The sequence below is a fragment of the Fukomys damarensis genome, unplaced genomic scaffold (genome assembly GCF_012274545.1).
Source record: "Fukomys damarensis isolate Sample0158 unplaced genomic scaffold, DMR_v1.0_HiC HiC_scaffold_16, whole genome shotgun sequence".
NCBI lineage: Eukaryota > Metazoa > Chordata > Mammalia > Rodentia > Bathyergidae > Fukomys > Fukomys damarensis.
In genome coordinates, this window is record NW_022900928.1 from 71,286,231 (window position 1) to 71,302,030 (window position 15,800).

At 36.8% G+C, this 15,800-nt stretch overlaps 2 protein-coding genes and 1 pseudogene across 2 annotated transcripts; 2 read left to right on the plus strand and 1 right to left on the minus strand.

The window, feature by feature from the left end:
* Window positions 1-470: 470 nt before the first annotated feature.
* Window positions 471-1,406, minus strand: LOC104857989 (olfactory receptor 10G7). The gene has a single exon (XM_010618072.1). The coding sequence runs from the start codon at window positions 1,404-1,406 to the stop codon at window positions 471-473; it is 936 nt and encodes a 311-aa protein (XP_010616374.1).
* Window positions 1,407-7,661: 6,255 nt separating this feature from the next.
* LOC104857990 lies at window positions 7,662-8,289 on the plus strand (annotated as a pseudogene).
* Window positions 8,290-14,528: 6,239 nt separating this feature from the next.
* Window positions 14,529-15,467, plus strand: LOC104858010 (putative olfactory receptor 10D3). Its single transcript, XM_010618088.1, has one exon. The coding sequence runs from the start codon at window positions 14,529-14,531 to the stop codon at window positions 15,465-15,467; it is 939 nt and encodes a 312-aa protein (XP_010616390.1).
* The last annotated feature ends 333 nt before the right edge of the window (window positions 15,468-15,800 follow it).

Genomic DNA, 15,800 nt, shown 5'->3' on the forward strand with positions numbered 1-15,800 from the left:
TTAGAACCATAAAGCTGGGAAAGGTGGCACATGCCTGTAATCCCAGCACTTGGGAAGCTGAGGCGGGAGGATTACCGTAAATTTGAGACAAGCCTGGGCTACATAGTGAGTTCAGGGCCAGCCTGAACTAAAAAGGGAGACAGTGCCTCGAAAAGCAAAAAATAGGACAATATTATATATGTCTGGAAGAAATTTACACAGATGGTAAAAGTTATTTTTTGTATGATTTATTTAATGGAACATAAAAACAAGAGTTAACTAGTATCCTTACTCTTACATTATTACCTTTAATGAGTGCTTTCACTAGGATTCTAACAATATGTAAGAAAAATTAATAAAACATATGGAATATGACAGTAAAAAATTAATACCAAATATTTGAAAAATTCCATTTAGGCTTCAAGTTCATGTAGGAAGTGTCATTTAATTATAAATTTAAAAAGAAGTTAGGCATATCCGCCCTTTCCTGATTATTTACCCTGAGTAAACACTGACCCGATTTTCAGTTTCAGTAGAGCTTTCTTCACCTCCTTGTTCCTCAGGGTGTACACAGCAGGATTGAGCAAGGGCGTCAGCTCAGTGTAGAAAACAGCCACAACCACATCCACAGCATCCTTGGAGTCAGGTCTCAGGTAGATGAAAACACAAGGCACAAAGAAACAAAGGACCACTATGCAATGGGAGGCACAGGTCTGAAAGGCTCTGTGTCTTCCCTCTGAGGTGCGGATCCTCAGGATGGAGCAGACAATGGACACATATGACAGCACTATCAGGAGGAAGCAGCCAGAAGCCACTACACCAATGTTCACAAAGATGACCATCTCGATGGCCGAGGTATCTGCACAGGCCAGCCTGAGGATGGGCGGTGCATCACATAAGTAATGCTGGATCTGGTTGGGCCCACAGTAGGGCAAACGGAAGGTCAAGGTGGTCTGGACAGCAGAGTGCAGGGAGCCAGTGAGCCAAGTGCCAGCAGCCAGGAAAGCGCACGTTCTCCCTCTCATCATGCTGCTGTACCTGAGGGGGTAACTGATGGCCAGGTAACGATCATAGGACATGGCTGTGTAGAGGAAACACTCGGTGCTCCCCAGGAAGTGGAAGGAATAGAGCTGGGCCACACAGCTGGGGAAGGAGATGGCCCCACCACCTGGGGACATCAAGGTCATCAGCATTTTGGGCACAGTGACGGTGGAAAACCACATGTCAACGAAGGACAGGTTGGTGAGGAAGTAGTACATGGGGCTGTGGAGGTGGGAATCCAGCCGGATCACCAGCAGGATGAGGAGGTTCCCCAGCACGGTGAGCACATAAATGAGGAGAAAGAGGCCAAATAGTGTGGTGTCCATTGTTGGTGCGTGTGGAAGACCGGTGAGGAAGAAGGTTGTCACTAGGCTCATGTTGGACATTTTTTCTCATATGTGGCGTTCTGTCCCTAGAGGCAGAAATGCAAACCTAGAATTTATAGAAAATTTATGTGGCAACTATGTTGTCTCTGGTGGAGAAATGAAGTTTAAATGGTCTTATGTCTTTTATGTGGCCCCTTGCCTCCAGTGAAAGACTTGAAGAAGAATGGTTTTTTGTTTACTTCAGAATGAAAAACAGCCCAATTAAAAAGAGGAGTGAATTCACATGAAATTAGTTAAAATTTGAAAGGAAAAGCAAATTTTGTATTCTGTCTTCTGTAGAATTAGCAAAGATTTACACAAAGTAATAATTATCAAATATTGGCAGGATTCTCCTACCATCAGTCCATTCAAGCATCTCTCATTTTGTCTTTTTCTAAGACACACACACACACACACACACACACACACACACACACATTTAAATAAAATTTCTAAAGCAGTCTCAGTCTCTATCTCTGATGGCTGAGGGAAGCTCCTCCCTAAACTCTACAGTAGTACTGCAGCTGCCTTCCCATTTCTCTATCTTACCCAGACCACACATTCCCAGACAGAACAAAAAACTGAAACTAATTAAAATAATTCAAGAATAGCCAGAGTTCAATTTCTTTCCACAACTTATATCCATTTTTATATACACATTTTTATTTTTTCTCATTTCAAGATTTTAAGAAATTGCTCTTTTCTCTTTAAATCATAACCAAATCGTGTCACGATGTATTTTGAGAGACTGAAGAAGAATTAGGTCTGCTTAATAATAAAAAGCACTAAATTCTCTCTCTGTTGTTTGTGTTTCAGGATTGAATTATTTGTAAATGATATAGTAGTTATGAAATAAACACATTTGTACTTTTAAAATTGAAATTAAATACATAGTCTCATGTTGTGTTTATTGCTTCTGGAGTACCTATCATTCAGAGCTGAGACTCAATTTTTTTCTTTAAGAGTAAACTGCGTGTCCCAGCATTTATATATAAAAAGAGAAAAGTAATAAAAAGGTATGAAGAGCTGTGGAGAAATCTGGTTAGATACATGAACCTGTCCAATGGAAAGAAAACATTTCTTTAGGCATTTCTCAGATGCTTCTGTCACAGAGTTCATATTTATAATCAGTTTCCTTTTTGTGTCACAGACAGAAACAGGCATCTCTATTGTGGAAATTGTCTGGAACTGAGTTGGGCACTCCGTCTTAACATCAACATTTATAGTGAAATTACTTAATTTATGGTTTTACAGTGTTTACAGCCTTTTATAAAACTGTGCAATATTGACTACGTCATGATGAAGTCAGTCTAACCTAAAGTTAGTGAAGAATGAACAAACCAAAAAGTATTCAGGAAGAATTAGCACTGCTTAAGTAATAAAGAAAACTAAACCACATCTCTGATATTTGTGTTTCAGGACTGAATTGAAATAAAAGTAATGTACTTATTATAAAACAAACACAACTGTACCCCCCAAAATGGAGACTAATACATTATAATCATCCCAAAGTGTCCAAATTTTTGCTACTTACCAATTTTACAAAAAAGTTTTGAATCTGAATTCAAGGTTTAAAGATACTCTCAATCCGTGGTGCGTAGTATAATTCTTTTTCTTGCATAGTTGAAAATACATAATAAAGTTATATAGAAAAAAATATTTTAAAAAGAATTTAAAGTTGGTTTGATACTTCAAGAGATACTTCCTTGACCTTTGATTTCTCATGGATAAAGATAAAATTTTGACATTCTGGTGGATATTCAGAATTTCATTCCAACACATTTGTTAAAGTTGGATCTGTTTTGATGGACCACCATTGCATGTTATTTTATTTTGCTGAAAAATTATTTCTGTAGAAATAATAATGTATCTAACTAAATAAATAAATAAAAAGAAGGACATTCTGGTTTGAAGATTTCTCCTGTAGGAAGTGATTACTTTTTTTCTGATTTCTTCCCTGAATTCCAAAGTGGAAAATATGGGCTTCCATTCCCAAATAAATAATTTTCTGGTGAGGTTCATAGTCTCTTTGATGAATCTCTAACTTTCTGGTGATTATAGCCCATCCCCAAAAAGTTCTCAGAATCCTTTGTGCTCCAGGGACATCAAAGTATTATTTCTTGTAGATAAACATTCTAATCAATTAACTTCCTCCCTCTAGAGCTTAGGCTGATTTGTACTATGCAAGTTCCAGGATGTTACCTCAGCTAGTCTCTCTCAGAGATTTCCTCTTATCTGAGACTTCTACCTTTTTACCTTCTATCCTCTAAAGTTGAACCATACTTGCATTTATATTTTCTGTAAAAGTTATTCTGTTTTTGTTATTTTCTCACTTTAGTTTGGCTTAATGTGACTAAATGTGAGAAGTTATAATATTTTTCTCAAATTAATTTATGTTTTAGCTCTTACCAAAAATTTTATGAAAACAAAAACCAAAAATGATATGACATAGTAGAAGCCAAAGCACTGTTTTGGAGAAGGAAAATTGTAACAAGATGAACCTTTTGTGGTAATGGAAATATTGTTACCTCTGTATGGATAACTGAGTTCCTTTGGAAAAGGACTGAAAAACTGATGACTCTTGAATTAGTAGTTTTACCAATTAACCTATCACAATACCTGATTATCTGACATTACGTATCCATTTAGATTGACATATTTGATCAGTGTAAATAGTTAAATGAAATGAAAGGCTACTTTAACAATTACTTGCAAGTTAGATCTACTTAATATACTTAAAAATCTCTTTATTAAGTACATGCTATTAATTGTTTTGGTACTGGGGATTAAACCCAGTACCCTTATATTAAGCTACACCCCCAGCCCATTTATTTATTTATTTTTAAAATTTATTTATTTATTTGAATAAGAGTCTTGCTAAGTTGCTAAGTTACCCAGACTGCACTCAAACTTTGTGTCCTCCTACTTCAGCCTCCCAGAGTGCTGGGATTACAGAGTTTCATCACCATACTCAGCTTCATGCTATTAAATTTTATTAATTTATATATCTATCTACCTTCTTTTATATACTGTAATGAATACTCTTATCTTCCATTTATTTAGGTATGAATATTTATTCTTTTTATAAAATATTAATTTTGTTTTTCATTTTCCTAATTAAACAGATTTTGCCAGGGTTTAGCTCAGTGACTCTGCCACCTGCCTGCCAAGTGCAAAGGCCTGAGTTTGTTCCTGGTACAAAAAAAAAAATTACTGAACAGATTTTAACTCTCTTTTGGCAGTGGAAGAAAACATTATTGCAGCTTGCATATCTGTTGTTCACATATTAAGTAGAAAAAAATTACTACAGATTTTAACTCTCTTTTGGCAGTGGAAGAAAACATTATTGCAGCTTGCATATCTGTTGTTCACATATTAAGTAGATCCTTTACGAATGCTGAAAACTTGGCAATTTTCTTATTGAAATTTCTTATTGAATTTTCTTATTCAAAAAGAGGTCAGCAGTGACCACTTGAGATGTGTTTCATTTTCTTCAGGAACAAGAAAGGAATAATCCTTTTTTTGTTGTTGTTCTGCTCACTAAAACCGAGTGAGGTTCTATATGATCATTAGGCCAGAACATCCAGTATCATAAAATATTATTCCTTGATAGTCTTTGCATGTGAGAAAAAGCCTCACTTACATTCTGATGACTTCTGCTGATACGCTGAAGCCAGAGAGGGGTTGAAGCCCACGCACTGATACTTGGCACCCACATTCATTCCCGAGTGTCAGGACAAGTCTAATCCTTGTTATTGTACCATGGGCCAGAATAGACAATCTCTAAAGAACTATTTTTGTTTCAATCATCTATCTTATGCCATAAAAACTATATAAATAATGAGAACCAAGACCTGTCATGAAAAGTTACAGGATCCCTGTAATGAATGTAATTGTACTGTATACCTAGAATGTACCAATAAACTCAATAAAAAAACAAAAAAACTATATAAATAGAAATGCATAAGCATAAATGCACAAATTTATTGTAAAGCAACCACTCTTGTAATCATCACTCAAATTGAAAAAATAAACACCACCTGCTATGTTTGAGTCCTCTCATGTCCTGTTCTTGGATAGGCAGAACTAATACTGTCAAAAAGAACATATTTCTAAAGCTGGTATACAGATTTTCTGCAATCCCAACCAAAATACCCATAGCATTCAGCACAGAACCAGAGAAAACAATCCTAAAGTTCATATGAAATCAGAAGAGACCTAGATTAGCAAAAGCAATCCTGAGCAATAAGAGCAAGAATTATCACAATCCCAGACTTCGAATTATATTATGCAGCTAGAGTAATAAAACATCATGGTATTTGCAAGAAATGGATGTGTAGTTTGATGGAACAAAATAGACTATTCAGAGACAACTCCAGGCATACTCAGTTATCTGACCTTTGACAAGGAGGCCAAAAAATTTCACTGGGGGAAAAAACAGGCTCTAAAAATGGTAATGAGAAAACAGGCTTTCCACATACCAAGACTGAACTTGAACCCATACTTCTAACCATGTCATAGACTAAAACAAACATGGGTAAAAGTCTGTGTAATAAATGACAATCTGCTGGAATACAAACTAGGTAAAACTCTTAAGTCATAGGTATAGGCAAGGTGTATCTCTGAACAGAGCCCCACTTGAATGAGCGATAACACCGAGAATCAACAAAAAGATTGTATTAAATGAAAAAGCTTCTACACAGCAAACAAACAAAAACAAAAACAAAAAACCAAAACCAAACCAAACCAAACCAAACCAAAACAAAACAAAACAAAGCGAAAAAACAAGAGTGAAGAGACAACTTACAGAATGGTGAAAAACTTTGCTAGTTATTCCACAATGGACCAATATCTAGAATGTATAAATAACACACACACAAAATTACACTCCCCAAATTAAAAGATCCAGTTAAACAATGGATAACTGAACTGAATAGATGCTTCTTAGAAGTACAAATGACCAATAAATGCATGAAAAAATGGCCATTTGAGAAATGCAAATTAGAAAAACACTGAGATTCCCATTTCATTCCAGAAAGAATGGCTATCTTCAGGAAATCAAATAACAGTTGCTGATGAGGCTGCAGGGGAAAAAAGTAAGCCTTTATTATTGGAGTCATTAGGAAGTCAGCATGGAGATTCTTCAAAATACTAAAAGTAGAAGTTCCATTCAACTCAGTTATTTCCCTTCTAGGTATCTTCTTAAAGAGTTAAAGACTGTATATCACAGCGATACATGCATAGCTGTGTTTATAACAGCACAGTTCACAATGGCTAAATCTTGGAAGCAGCTTATATGTCCATCAGCAGATGAATGGATGTGGAACATGTGATATTTATACATGATTCAGTACTGCTCTGCCAAGAGGGAAGGATAAACTAGTCATTTCTAGGAAAATGGATGTGCCTTAAGACCATATTGGTGTTTTTTCTTTTTTTATTGAGTTTATCGGTACATTCTAGGTCTACAATACAGTTACATTCGTTACTGGGATCTTGTACCTTTACAGGTCTTGGTTCTCATTTTTTCCCCTTGTCCCTGCCCTCCCTTCACCCACTCCTCCCCTCTCCATTAACAAACTCTTTATTTCCATTTTTTCATTTTCTTATATTTTTTTCTTTTCCCTTATTTCCTTGCCTCTACCCTTCCCACTTTCCCTACTCCTTTACCCCTATTGTTAAATGAAATAAACCAGACACACAAACTTACATATCAGTTGGTTTATCATATATGAGATACCCAAAATATGATGAAAGAGCAAAATAAAGAATATAAAATAGGAAACAATGATACCTCTAGCATATTCTGTTACTTGTGGTAACCGAGAGGTTAGTGACTATCATCATCTCTCTGTCTTTCCCTGCCTTTCTTCCTTTCTTTGAAAATTTATACCTGACTCTGTTCCATGACACCATCACTCAGCATAGTCAAGACAACTGTTTTAGATGTAATAAGGAAAGAAATTTGAAAGTAAGATTCCATATTTTGGCATATATGGTAAATACTAATTTATATTGCCAATGAAGATAAGAACAACTAAGAAAGAAAATACTCCATTGAGATTTTTTTTTTGTTTTGTTTTTTGAGACAGCATCTCACTGTGTAGTTGAAACTGACATGGAACTCACTATGTAGCCCAGGCTGGTCTTGAACTCACAGCGATCCTCCTGTCTCATCCTCCCGAGTGCTGGGATTACTGTTGTGTGCCACCACATCCGGCTCCATTGTGATTTTTGCTCTGCTTTTCTAGGACTGCCTGCCACAGTCCTAGAAAGATGACTATGAGGAACAACACCTCCATGATGGAGTTCATCTTCTTGGGAATTTCTAGTAGTGAAAGGCTGGAGAACATGATCTTTGACTTATTCTTGGCCTTCTATTGCACTTTGCTGGGCAACCTGCTCATCTTTCTCACCATTCTGACTTCCTCCCACCTTCACATCCAATGCATTTCTTCCTGAGAAGTCTATCAATGTTTGATGTATTTTTCCAATATGTAATTTCCCCCCAAATGATGGTCTTTCTGACGAGGCAAAGCTGTACCATTTATTACCAGGGCTGTGCCTCCCAGCTCTTTTTCTACCGCACCTTGAGTGGTACTGAATGTTTTTCCTATATACTGTGATGGTCTATGATTGCTTTGAATCCATCTGTTACCCTATGCAATACACAGTCACATACCACAGGATACGTTTCGGTCTGGAAATGGGCATGTGGCCTGGGGGCTGTCTCCGTGGAATTGTTCTCACGTTCCTCATCTTCAGGTTTCCCTACTGTGGTCCCAACAAAGTGCACATTTCTTTCTGTGATATTCCAGTGTTGCTTACCCTGGCGTTTGCAGACACCTCTCTAGCACACATGGTGAGCTTCTCCACTCTCTCCCTCTCCCTCTCTATCTCTCTCTATCTCTCTTTTGGTACTGTGGATTGAACTCAGGACCTTGCACTTGTGAGGCAGGTGGTGGAATCACTGAGCTAAATCCACAACCTGCATTCTCTTGTTTCTTGGGGGTCCTAAATATTATGTGGTAAGGAATGAGTGGGCAGAGCCAGATTTGCTCCTTTAAAGAAAATTTTTCAGGTTATTTAGGCTTATTATTTTAGAAAATAATTCTGATTGTATCTGTTTCTTTTTGGTTATCTGGGAAGTCTGGTGTTGGACTTCATTTTGTCTCAAAAGAGAATAAAATAGCTCCTAATCTATTTGTAGAAAACAGAATGGATTTTGTGCATTAGCAGAGGAAAGACCTTTACAGGTAGAAATTTCTATCCTTTCTGAGTACTCTCCATTTTTTGAAAATGTAATACAACTATAATTATAATTATAATGTACCTATAATTATTTGAAATTAAAACAGAATACTTGCTATTAACCTGTGGTGTAATTCAACATTTATATTTATGTATTTAATAAATCTAATTTCAGGATAGGTTGTGTGGGGAGATACTGGCCATAGGAGTGACTGAACCTGAGTGCCCTAAAGAAAGACCTTGGGGAGCAACAGATCCTGTGCTCCTGGAAAGGAGTTTAGAGCAGAATCTGCAGGACAATAGCCAGCAGACTTAAGAGCAAGCTACTGTCAGAGATATTTGTTTTGGCCAAAGTGTTCCCTCTGCCCAGATAAGAATGTTTAAACCAGGTCATGAATCACATAACAAACCATCCCATTCCAGCCTTGTTTCCTGACAAAAACTCCTATAAAGTATGTTTGCAAAATGCTTTTCTTCTATGTCTTTGTTCTCATGACCTTAGGTTACAAATAAATAACTGGGGAGGTCTCAATTGGTTGCTATTTCCCTGAGGCTTTGTTAAGGCCAGGAAGCAGCTGCTCTGAGTCCTCAGTGATTGAGTTAAGTTTTGTCTCCAAGTCATCTTTCTCATTCTCTGAACAGCCATAGTCACAAACTGTGACAAGGATCAGTCAATTTATCTTAATCCACTCAAGTATCTAGAATAACAGCTACTGTTCAAAGCCCAATATAATGTATATGACAGTGTTCATAGCACATTAAATGTACTGATTAGTAATCAGAGATTCCCAGGACAGAGGACTCACTACACCTCTACCTCCATAGAGAGGTAGATCCTAGAATACATTTACTTTACAAAGGTAGAATCTGAAATAGAGAAATATTCACATCCAGTGTGTCTGAACCTTTAACTGAACCCTTAGCCTTTCCTATGAGTAACTGACCTCAATCAAAGGATCTTAACTACTGTATAATAATAGCTGCCTATCTAGCTTCCTTTCTATACATCATTCATTGTAATAAGTAAATTTTAATGTTAATAATTCAGTTAGAACCGTGTTTCTGTCAGGTAGGTGTGACTGTAGTCCTCAGTTATATGTGTGAGAACTGAGGCACAAGCAGTTGAGTAACTGGATACAGACAATAGTGATGACATTGGGTATAAATAGGACAGCAGTCTGGATAACAGTCACATAAATAGACAAGAATAGAAAAATAATAACTTCAGCTCCTTTCTACTCCACAGTAATATCCATGCAGTCACTCCGTCAATGGCAGACCTGGTATTGCATCACGAATCAAAGCCCCGCGTAAGAATGCATGAGGCTTTGGGGGAACATCTAAACACAAGCCTTAACAAGCACCCTCTGAGAATATTTTGTATTGAATAATTACATTGAGTAAAATATGGTTACATGCTAATAATGCTTTCTAATGAATATATATTATTTATTTTCTACATTCATATATTGGTCCTATATATATGTCATATACAAGTAACAGTATATTTAAAATTCTTTTATAAAATACATGTATATATTTTTAAAGCAATGTCCAATTAAATTAATTTAATATAGCTGGCTGACAAAATACTTCTGTAGTAGGTACTTGCCGAATAAACAAATGATTTGGAATGTTTAGAAAAACACATAAAACATTGACACAGTTTGAGGATTGCATGTTTTTTAATTTGCTGTTTCTTGGATTTGGTTAGACCATCAATCTGGGAAGTTGAAAATACATAGCACATATACAGGCTCATTGTTGCTTATAACTTTTCCCTGTGTTTGTGGGTGCGTGCATGTGTGTGTACAAAAGAAATGGAGATAGAGGTAGTATTATGAGATCTGTAAATCCCTTGAAAAAATCATTTAGAATTACTTAAATGTACAATGAATATTCGATTTATAATATAACTAAGTGAAAAATAGATGCCTGGAACATGTCACTAGTTATACATTGTTTCAGTGTTTGGCTCACTTTTCCTAATTCAGTTGTTTAGTAGCATAGAAGGATTAAAAATTGTTCAGTGATTGTTTAGAGTTGCTAGTGAGAACAGATGAACTTGAGATTATGCTTAGTGGAGGGAGTTGGTATTCTGGACCACATGGTAATTGTGTTTTTTGCTTTTGTGTTTTAATATTGTTTTATATTATGGCTGTGCTAATTTACATTCTCACCAACACTGGTTAATGGTTTCCTTTGCTTTAAATCTTTTTCAGTACTTATAATATTTAGTGTTTGTTTTTATAAAAGCCATTCATACTGGGGCAAAGTTTATCTATGGGTCATAATTTACAAGTAGATAGGAGCATTTTCTGGTGAGCTATTGCACTGTAGAGTCACTAGGTAGCATCAATGTATTATATATGTCATGAAGCAAGAAGAAAGGTTATAAATTTTTAATCTATTTTTGTAATCAGTATATCAGATCACAAAAAAATGAGGAAGAGAATGAGAATGTGCAAAAAAAAAATGATGGCCTGTAATTTTTTCTTTTACAATTTATCCTTCTTGAGTCAGAGGAATGGGCCACTGGGGATACTGTCTCAAAAGGATCCAGATCCATTAATTCTCTACTGCTGGAAGGCATTATGAATTCAGAATTTGGGGACTATATTAGTAGCATGGCAGAGTGTGGAATCTTTGTCTTAGATTCACTTGGAGAGTGTGCAAAACCATGGCTCTTTGTATTGTGCTATTTCATAAAATAGAGTTCTGGCTTTAGAAACACATTCTTCTTGCCTAGAAGCTTTAGAAAAACAGTCCCTGTATTAGATTAGATGTGTTAGTCATCAGCTGCTATGTGTCTAAAGATCTTCCTGATTGTTTTTAACTCTTGTTCTGCTTACACCACTTTCTTTCTTTTGTTCCCCTCTGTCCTGCTGAGACATCTGAATTCTCTGAGCCCTGACCATTGTACCTGTTGATCCAGGAGAAGGAGAATCATGGTACTGTGGAGAATTCTTACATGGAGATGAGTTCTGTAATCCATTAGTAAGTCAGCTCTGAGAAAGCAACGAAGGTGAGGATTGTTGGGGAAAAGTGTGTGTGTGTGTGTGTGTGTGTGTGTGTGTGTGTGTGTGCATATTTGTCAGCAGAATGGCTTGCAGAAGGAAGGTGGGTGACATGGAAGGAGCCAGGTTCTTTCATCAGGAACCTTCTTTTGCAGTTAGAATACACATTACTAATTTTCCCTTCTTACCATGTTTTCATCAATCTGAGAACTTCATTGAACAGATATGTGCATTTCCAAACTCCCATTAGCAACAAAGTGGGGAAATGCAAACCTGAGTAAGATGATGAGAGTGAAATTCAGCAAATTTAGGAAAAGCTAAAATACCAGTTTTGGAATTTAGAGTTGAAGAAACATAGTCTGACCATTGTGAAGAAAAATAAATTATTCACTTTTGTTTCCCTGGGAGGTGACCCTGAGTTATCATCTATGGCAGAAATTCAGTATGTTATTAAATGACTGTCTTTACCATCAAGGACAATTTAATCATGGGGTATTTCCTTGGAACAGTGTCATTCTTTTTTAGGAATAGATATGAGGGAAGCCTGCTGTGGAATCCTCATTGCAGAAGATGGTGAGGAGGGTGTTGATAGTGCAGCCAATGTACTTGGTGATACTTGCTTGCACTCTACTTTGGGCAGTAAAGTGCAGTCCAGTTAGTAGTTTGAATTTAGTTACTAAGATAGAAACAGAAGTGTTCATATTAAAGGGAACATTTGTACACTTCTAGGCTACAAGATGTTTTCTTTTGAAAAATTTTGTCAGAATATTTACATAACTCACTGTTTTGGGTCTCGGAAAAATAACACCTGAAATGTGTGTCTTTTGCTACATTTTCCCTCTTTGCTGTTTGTGGGGTGTGAACTTACAGCCTTACATTCAGCTACATTCCCATCCATTAAAAAAATTTTTTTTTTTTACTTTGAAACAGTGCCACACTATGTCACTGTATTGCCTAGAGGGGGCTCAGACTTGCCACCCCCACTGCTTCAGCCTCCCAGAGAGTGAAACTTACAGGTATAGGCCACCCTACCTGGGTAATGCCAGTGGACTGTATGCTTTGTCTTAACATGAGAAGAGTCATCTTAAGAAGATTTGGGGGAGGGCTCTTTAATTGTAGCCATCATTTGAAGTTTTGACTCAGGTTAAAAAGGTCATTTATGTTTATAAACATGAAGATTTTTGCTTTCTTCTTCTTTTCTGTGAATGGTAAAAAAATGGAAGAGCATAAAGTTTTACTGATGTCAAGTTAAAACACACTCAAATTATATATATATATATATATATAGTTTTATGTAGCAATGAGAAGTAAATATTCTTTTGCTAATCTTATTGACCTTTTAAAATCCACTCCAAATTCTATTTTCATTACATCTGTGGTGCTTTTGTTAATATATCATTACTTATACTCAGTCTTACATGAATGAGGTTTAGTGGTTAAGTGAATTTATTACACATTTACTATGAAGTGCCAAAGGCAGACCATAGCATTTTATATTAATCTCACAAAGCCTCTATGAAACTGAAAATATACTGTTGCATTTGGAGCACATAGTACTCAGAGAGGGTAAGTTACTCAAATCCCTCTAGGTAGCAAATAGTAGAATCAGGTTAAGTTTAGACATCAGTTTTATATAACATCTGAGGGAGTAGCTCAAGGAATGGAACCTTATTTTATTTATTTTTCTTTTTCCAGCAAGAGATAATGATTGCAGCGCTGAGTAGATGGCCATAGTCTAAGGTTGACATTTAAATATCATTTGGGGCTGGAAAAGGCTTTTACTGCCTGTCAAAATCTTTGTTATCTCCGAATCTGTTCAAACTCCTGGAAGAGGGACCAGTCTTACATAGGACATGGCAATGGGGCAGGTGACATCATTTCCTAAGAGGCCCTGCTTCCTTTCCTTCTTTCTTCTTGTTACACTTACTGGGAATTTTATCCACAGGCTAAATCTCTACTCTTATCTAAATTGAAATATTTCAGGGTATGAACCATCTGTAAGCTATGAATATACTTATCAGGTCATTTTTACCAACAAATCCTGGTCACAGCAGAGGAAAATCAGATTTATCTTGTGGCAACATATGAAAGTTTAAGTCAAAATGGAATACAAAAAAGACAAAAACAAAAACAAAAAACTAGAGCATCAGAAAATATGGTTCAGGTTATTTCTTAGGTTTATCTAGTACAACTATAAAATGTTAAACTGTATTAATGTTATTAATACTATTTGCAATTGTTCATAGTGTAGAAATCAAACTTAATGGAGAGAAAAATTTCCAGTAGGATACTGTACTAGTTTCCATGACATGCACAATGCCATGTTCTAGATATAACCTCCTTTTTGCATGTGTACGTGGGTTATAAATACAAATAATATTATTTTCTCTTGAATATAAATGTTGAAGAATGTAAACAGTATTGTTGAAAGTAAAAATAATGGGAAGGCACTTATCATCTTTGCTTAGGTTCATATATTTATGAGCATATACTTGAGTATTTGGTATACTTATAAAGAACTTATGATATCTAATATTTAAGTGATGTAGTAACTGATAACACACTCTTCTTGGAGAAGATTGATGAGTATGAAATATAAGAGTTTGATGATAAGTTGGATTGGAAAAAACTAAAGACAATGGTAAGAGTTGATTATCTTAAGATATTTACTAATTATCAAAATAAATTATTCTTTTGCTTTATGACTCATTTCTTAATTTAACCTCAAGGCCAGATTTGTTGCAGATCCCTTTCCCTCAATGTCCCTTTTAAGGCTATATTCACTGTCTTAGAACCACTTTGTTAGGAAGACTTTCTCAGTTCCTCTGATCTTACATCATGTTTATTGCATTGGCTTTCCAGGACCACCTGACCTATGAGCATGAGAAACTACACGTCTGTGACTGAGTTCATTCTCTTGGGAATTCCTAATACTGAAGGGCTGGAGAACATGATCTTTGTCCTGTTCCTGACTTTCTATACCTTCTCCTTGCTGGGAAACCTGCTCATCTTCCTCACCATTCTGGCCTCTTCCAACCTCCACACCCCTATGTATTTCTTCCTGGGAAACTTGTCCATGTTTGATATACTTTACCCTTCTGTGAATTCCCCCAAGATGATGGTCTTCCTGATGGGGCAGAGTCGTACCATCTCATACCAGGGCTGTGCTTCCCAGGTCTTTTTCTACCACACATTGGGTTGCATCGAGTGTTTCCTGTACACAGGGATGGCCTATGACCGCTTTGTGGCCATCTGTCACCCTATGCGATACACAGTCATTATGAATCCCAGGGTGTGTACTAGCTTGGCAGTGGGCACTTGGGTAGGCGGCTGTCTCCATGGGAGTGTCCTGACATTCCTCATCTTCAGGTTACCCTACTGTGGCCCCAACAAAGTGCACAGCTTTTTCTGTGATATTCCAGTGGTGCTTTCCCTGGCCTGTGCAGACACCTCTTTAGCACAGACAGTGAGTTTCACCAATGTAGGTGTTGTTGCACTTACATGTTTTCTCCTTGTCCTCATTTCTTACACTCGCATTGTTCTCTCCATATTGAAAATTCGCTCCTCAGAAGGCAGGCGCAGAGCCTTCTCCACCTGCAGCGCCCACCTGACCTCCATCCTCTTGGCCTATGGGCCAGTGATTCTTGTCTATCTCAAGCCTGCTTCCAACCTCTGGCTAGATGCTGCTGTTCAGGTGTTAAACAATGTCGTCACTCCTTCCCTCAATCCTTTGATTTATTCCTTAAGAAACAAGGATGTGAAATTGGCCCTGCAGAAGGTGTTAGTTCAAATGGCCCACCCTCCTGCAGTATAAAGAATAGGAGAAACATTTCCCTGAAGTTCTTTGGGAGGTTGCTGCAGATGCAGGCTTTTTATATCAGGATTACTGCCACATACTGAGTTGGGCAAAGTTAGTATCTGTCATTTCTTGGGAGTTCCAACAGTTATTTTATCCAGAGTGGATGTGCTGTGACGTGGATTTACACCTTCAAAGAAACTTTTTATGTTATCCCAGCACTTTTCTATTTTTTCTCTCATTGAGTTTATTGGTACATTTTATGTATACAATAGAGTTACATTCTTTATTGGGATCTTGCACCTTTAAATGAAAGGTCTTGGTTCTCATTTTTGCCCTTGTCCCTGCCCT

Coding starts and splice junctions, on each gene's coding strand:
- LOC104857989 (XM_010618072.1), bottom strand. CDS start 1,406: ATGTCCAACATGAGCCTAGTGACAACCTTCTTCCTCACCGGTCTTCCA.
- LOC104858010 (XM_010618088.1), top strand. CDS start 14,529: ATGAGCATGAGAAACTACACGTCTGTGACTGAGTTCATTCTCTTGGGA.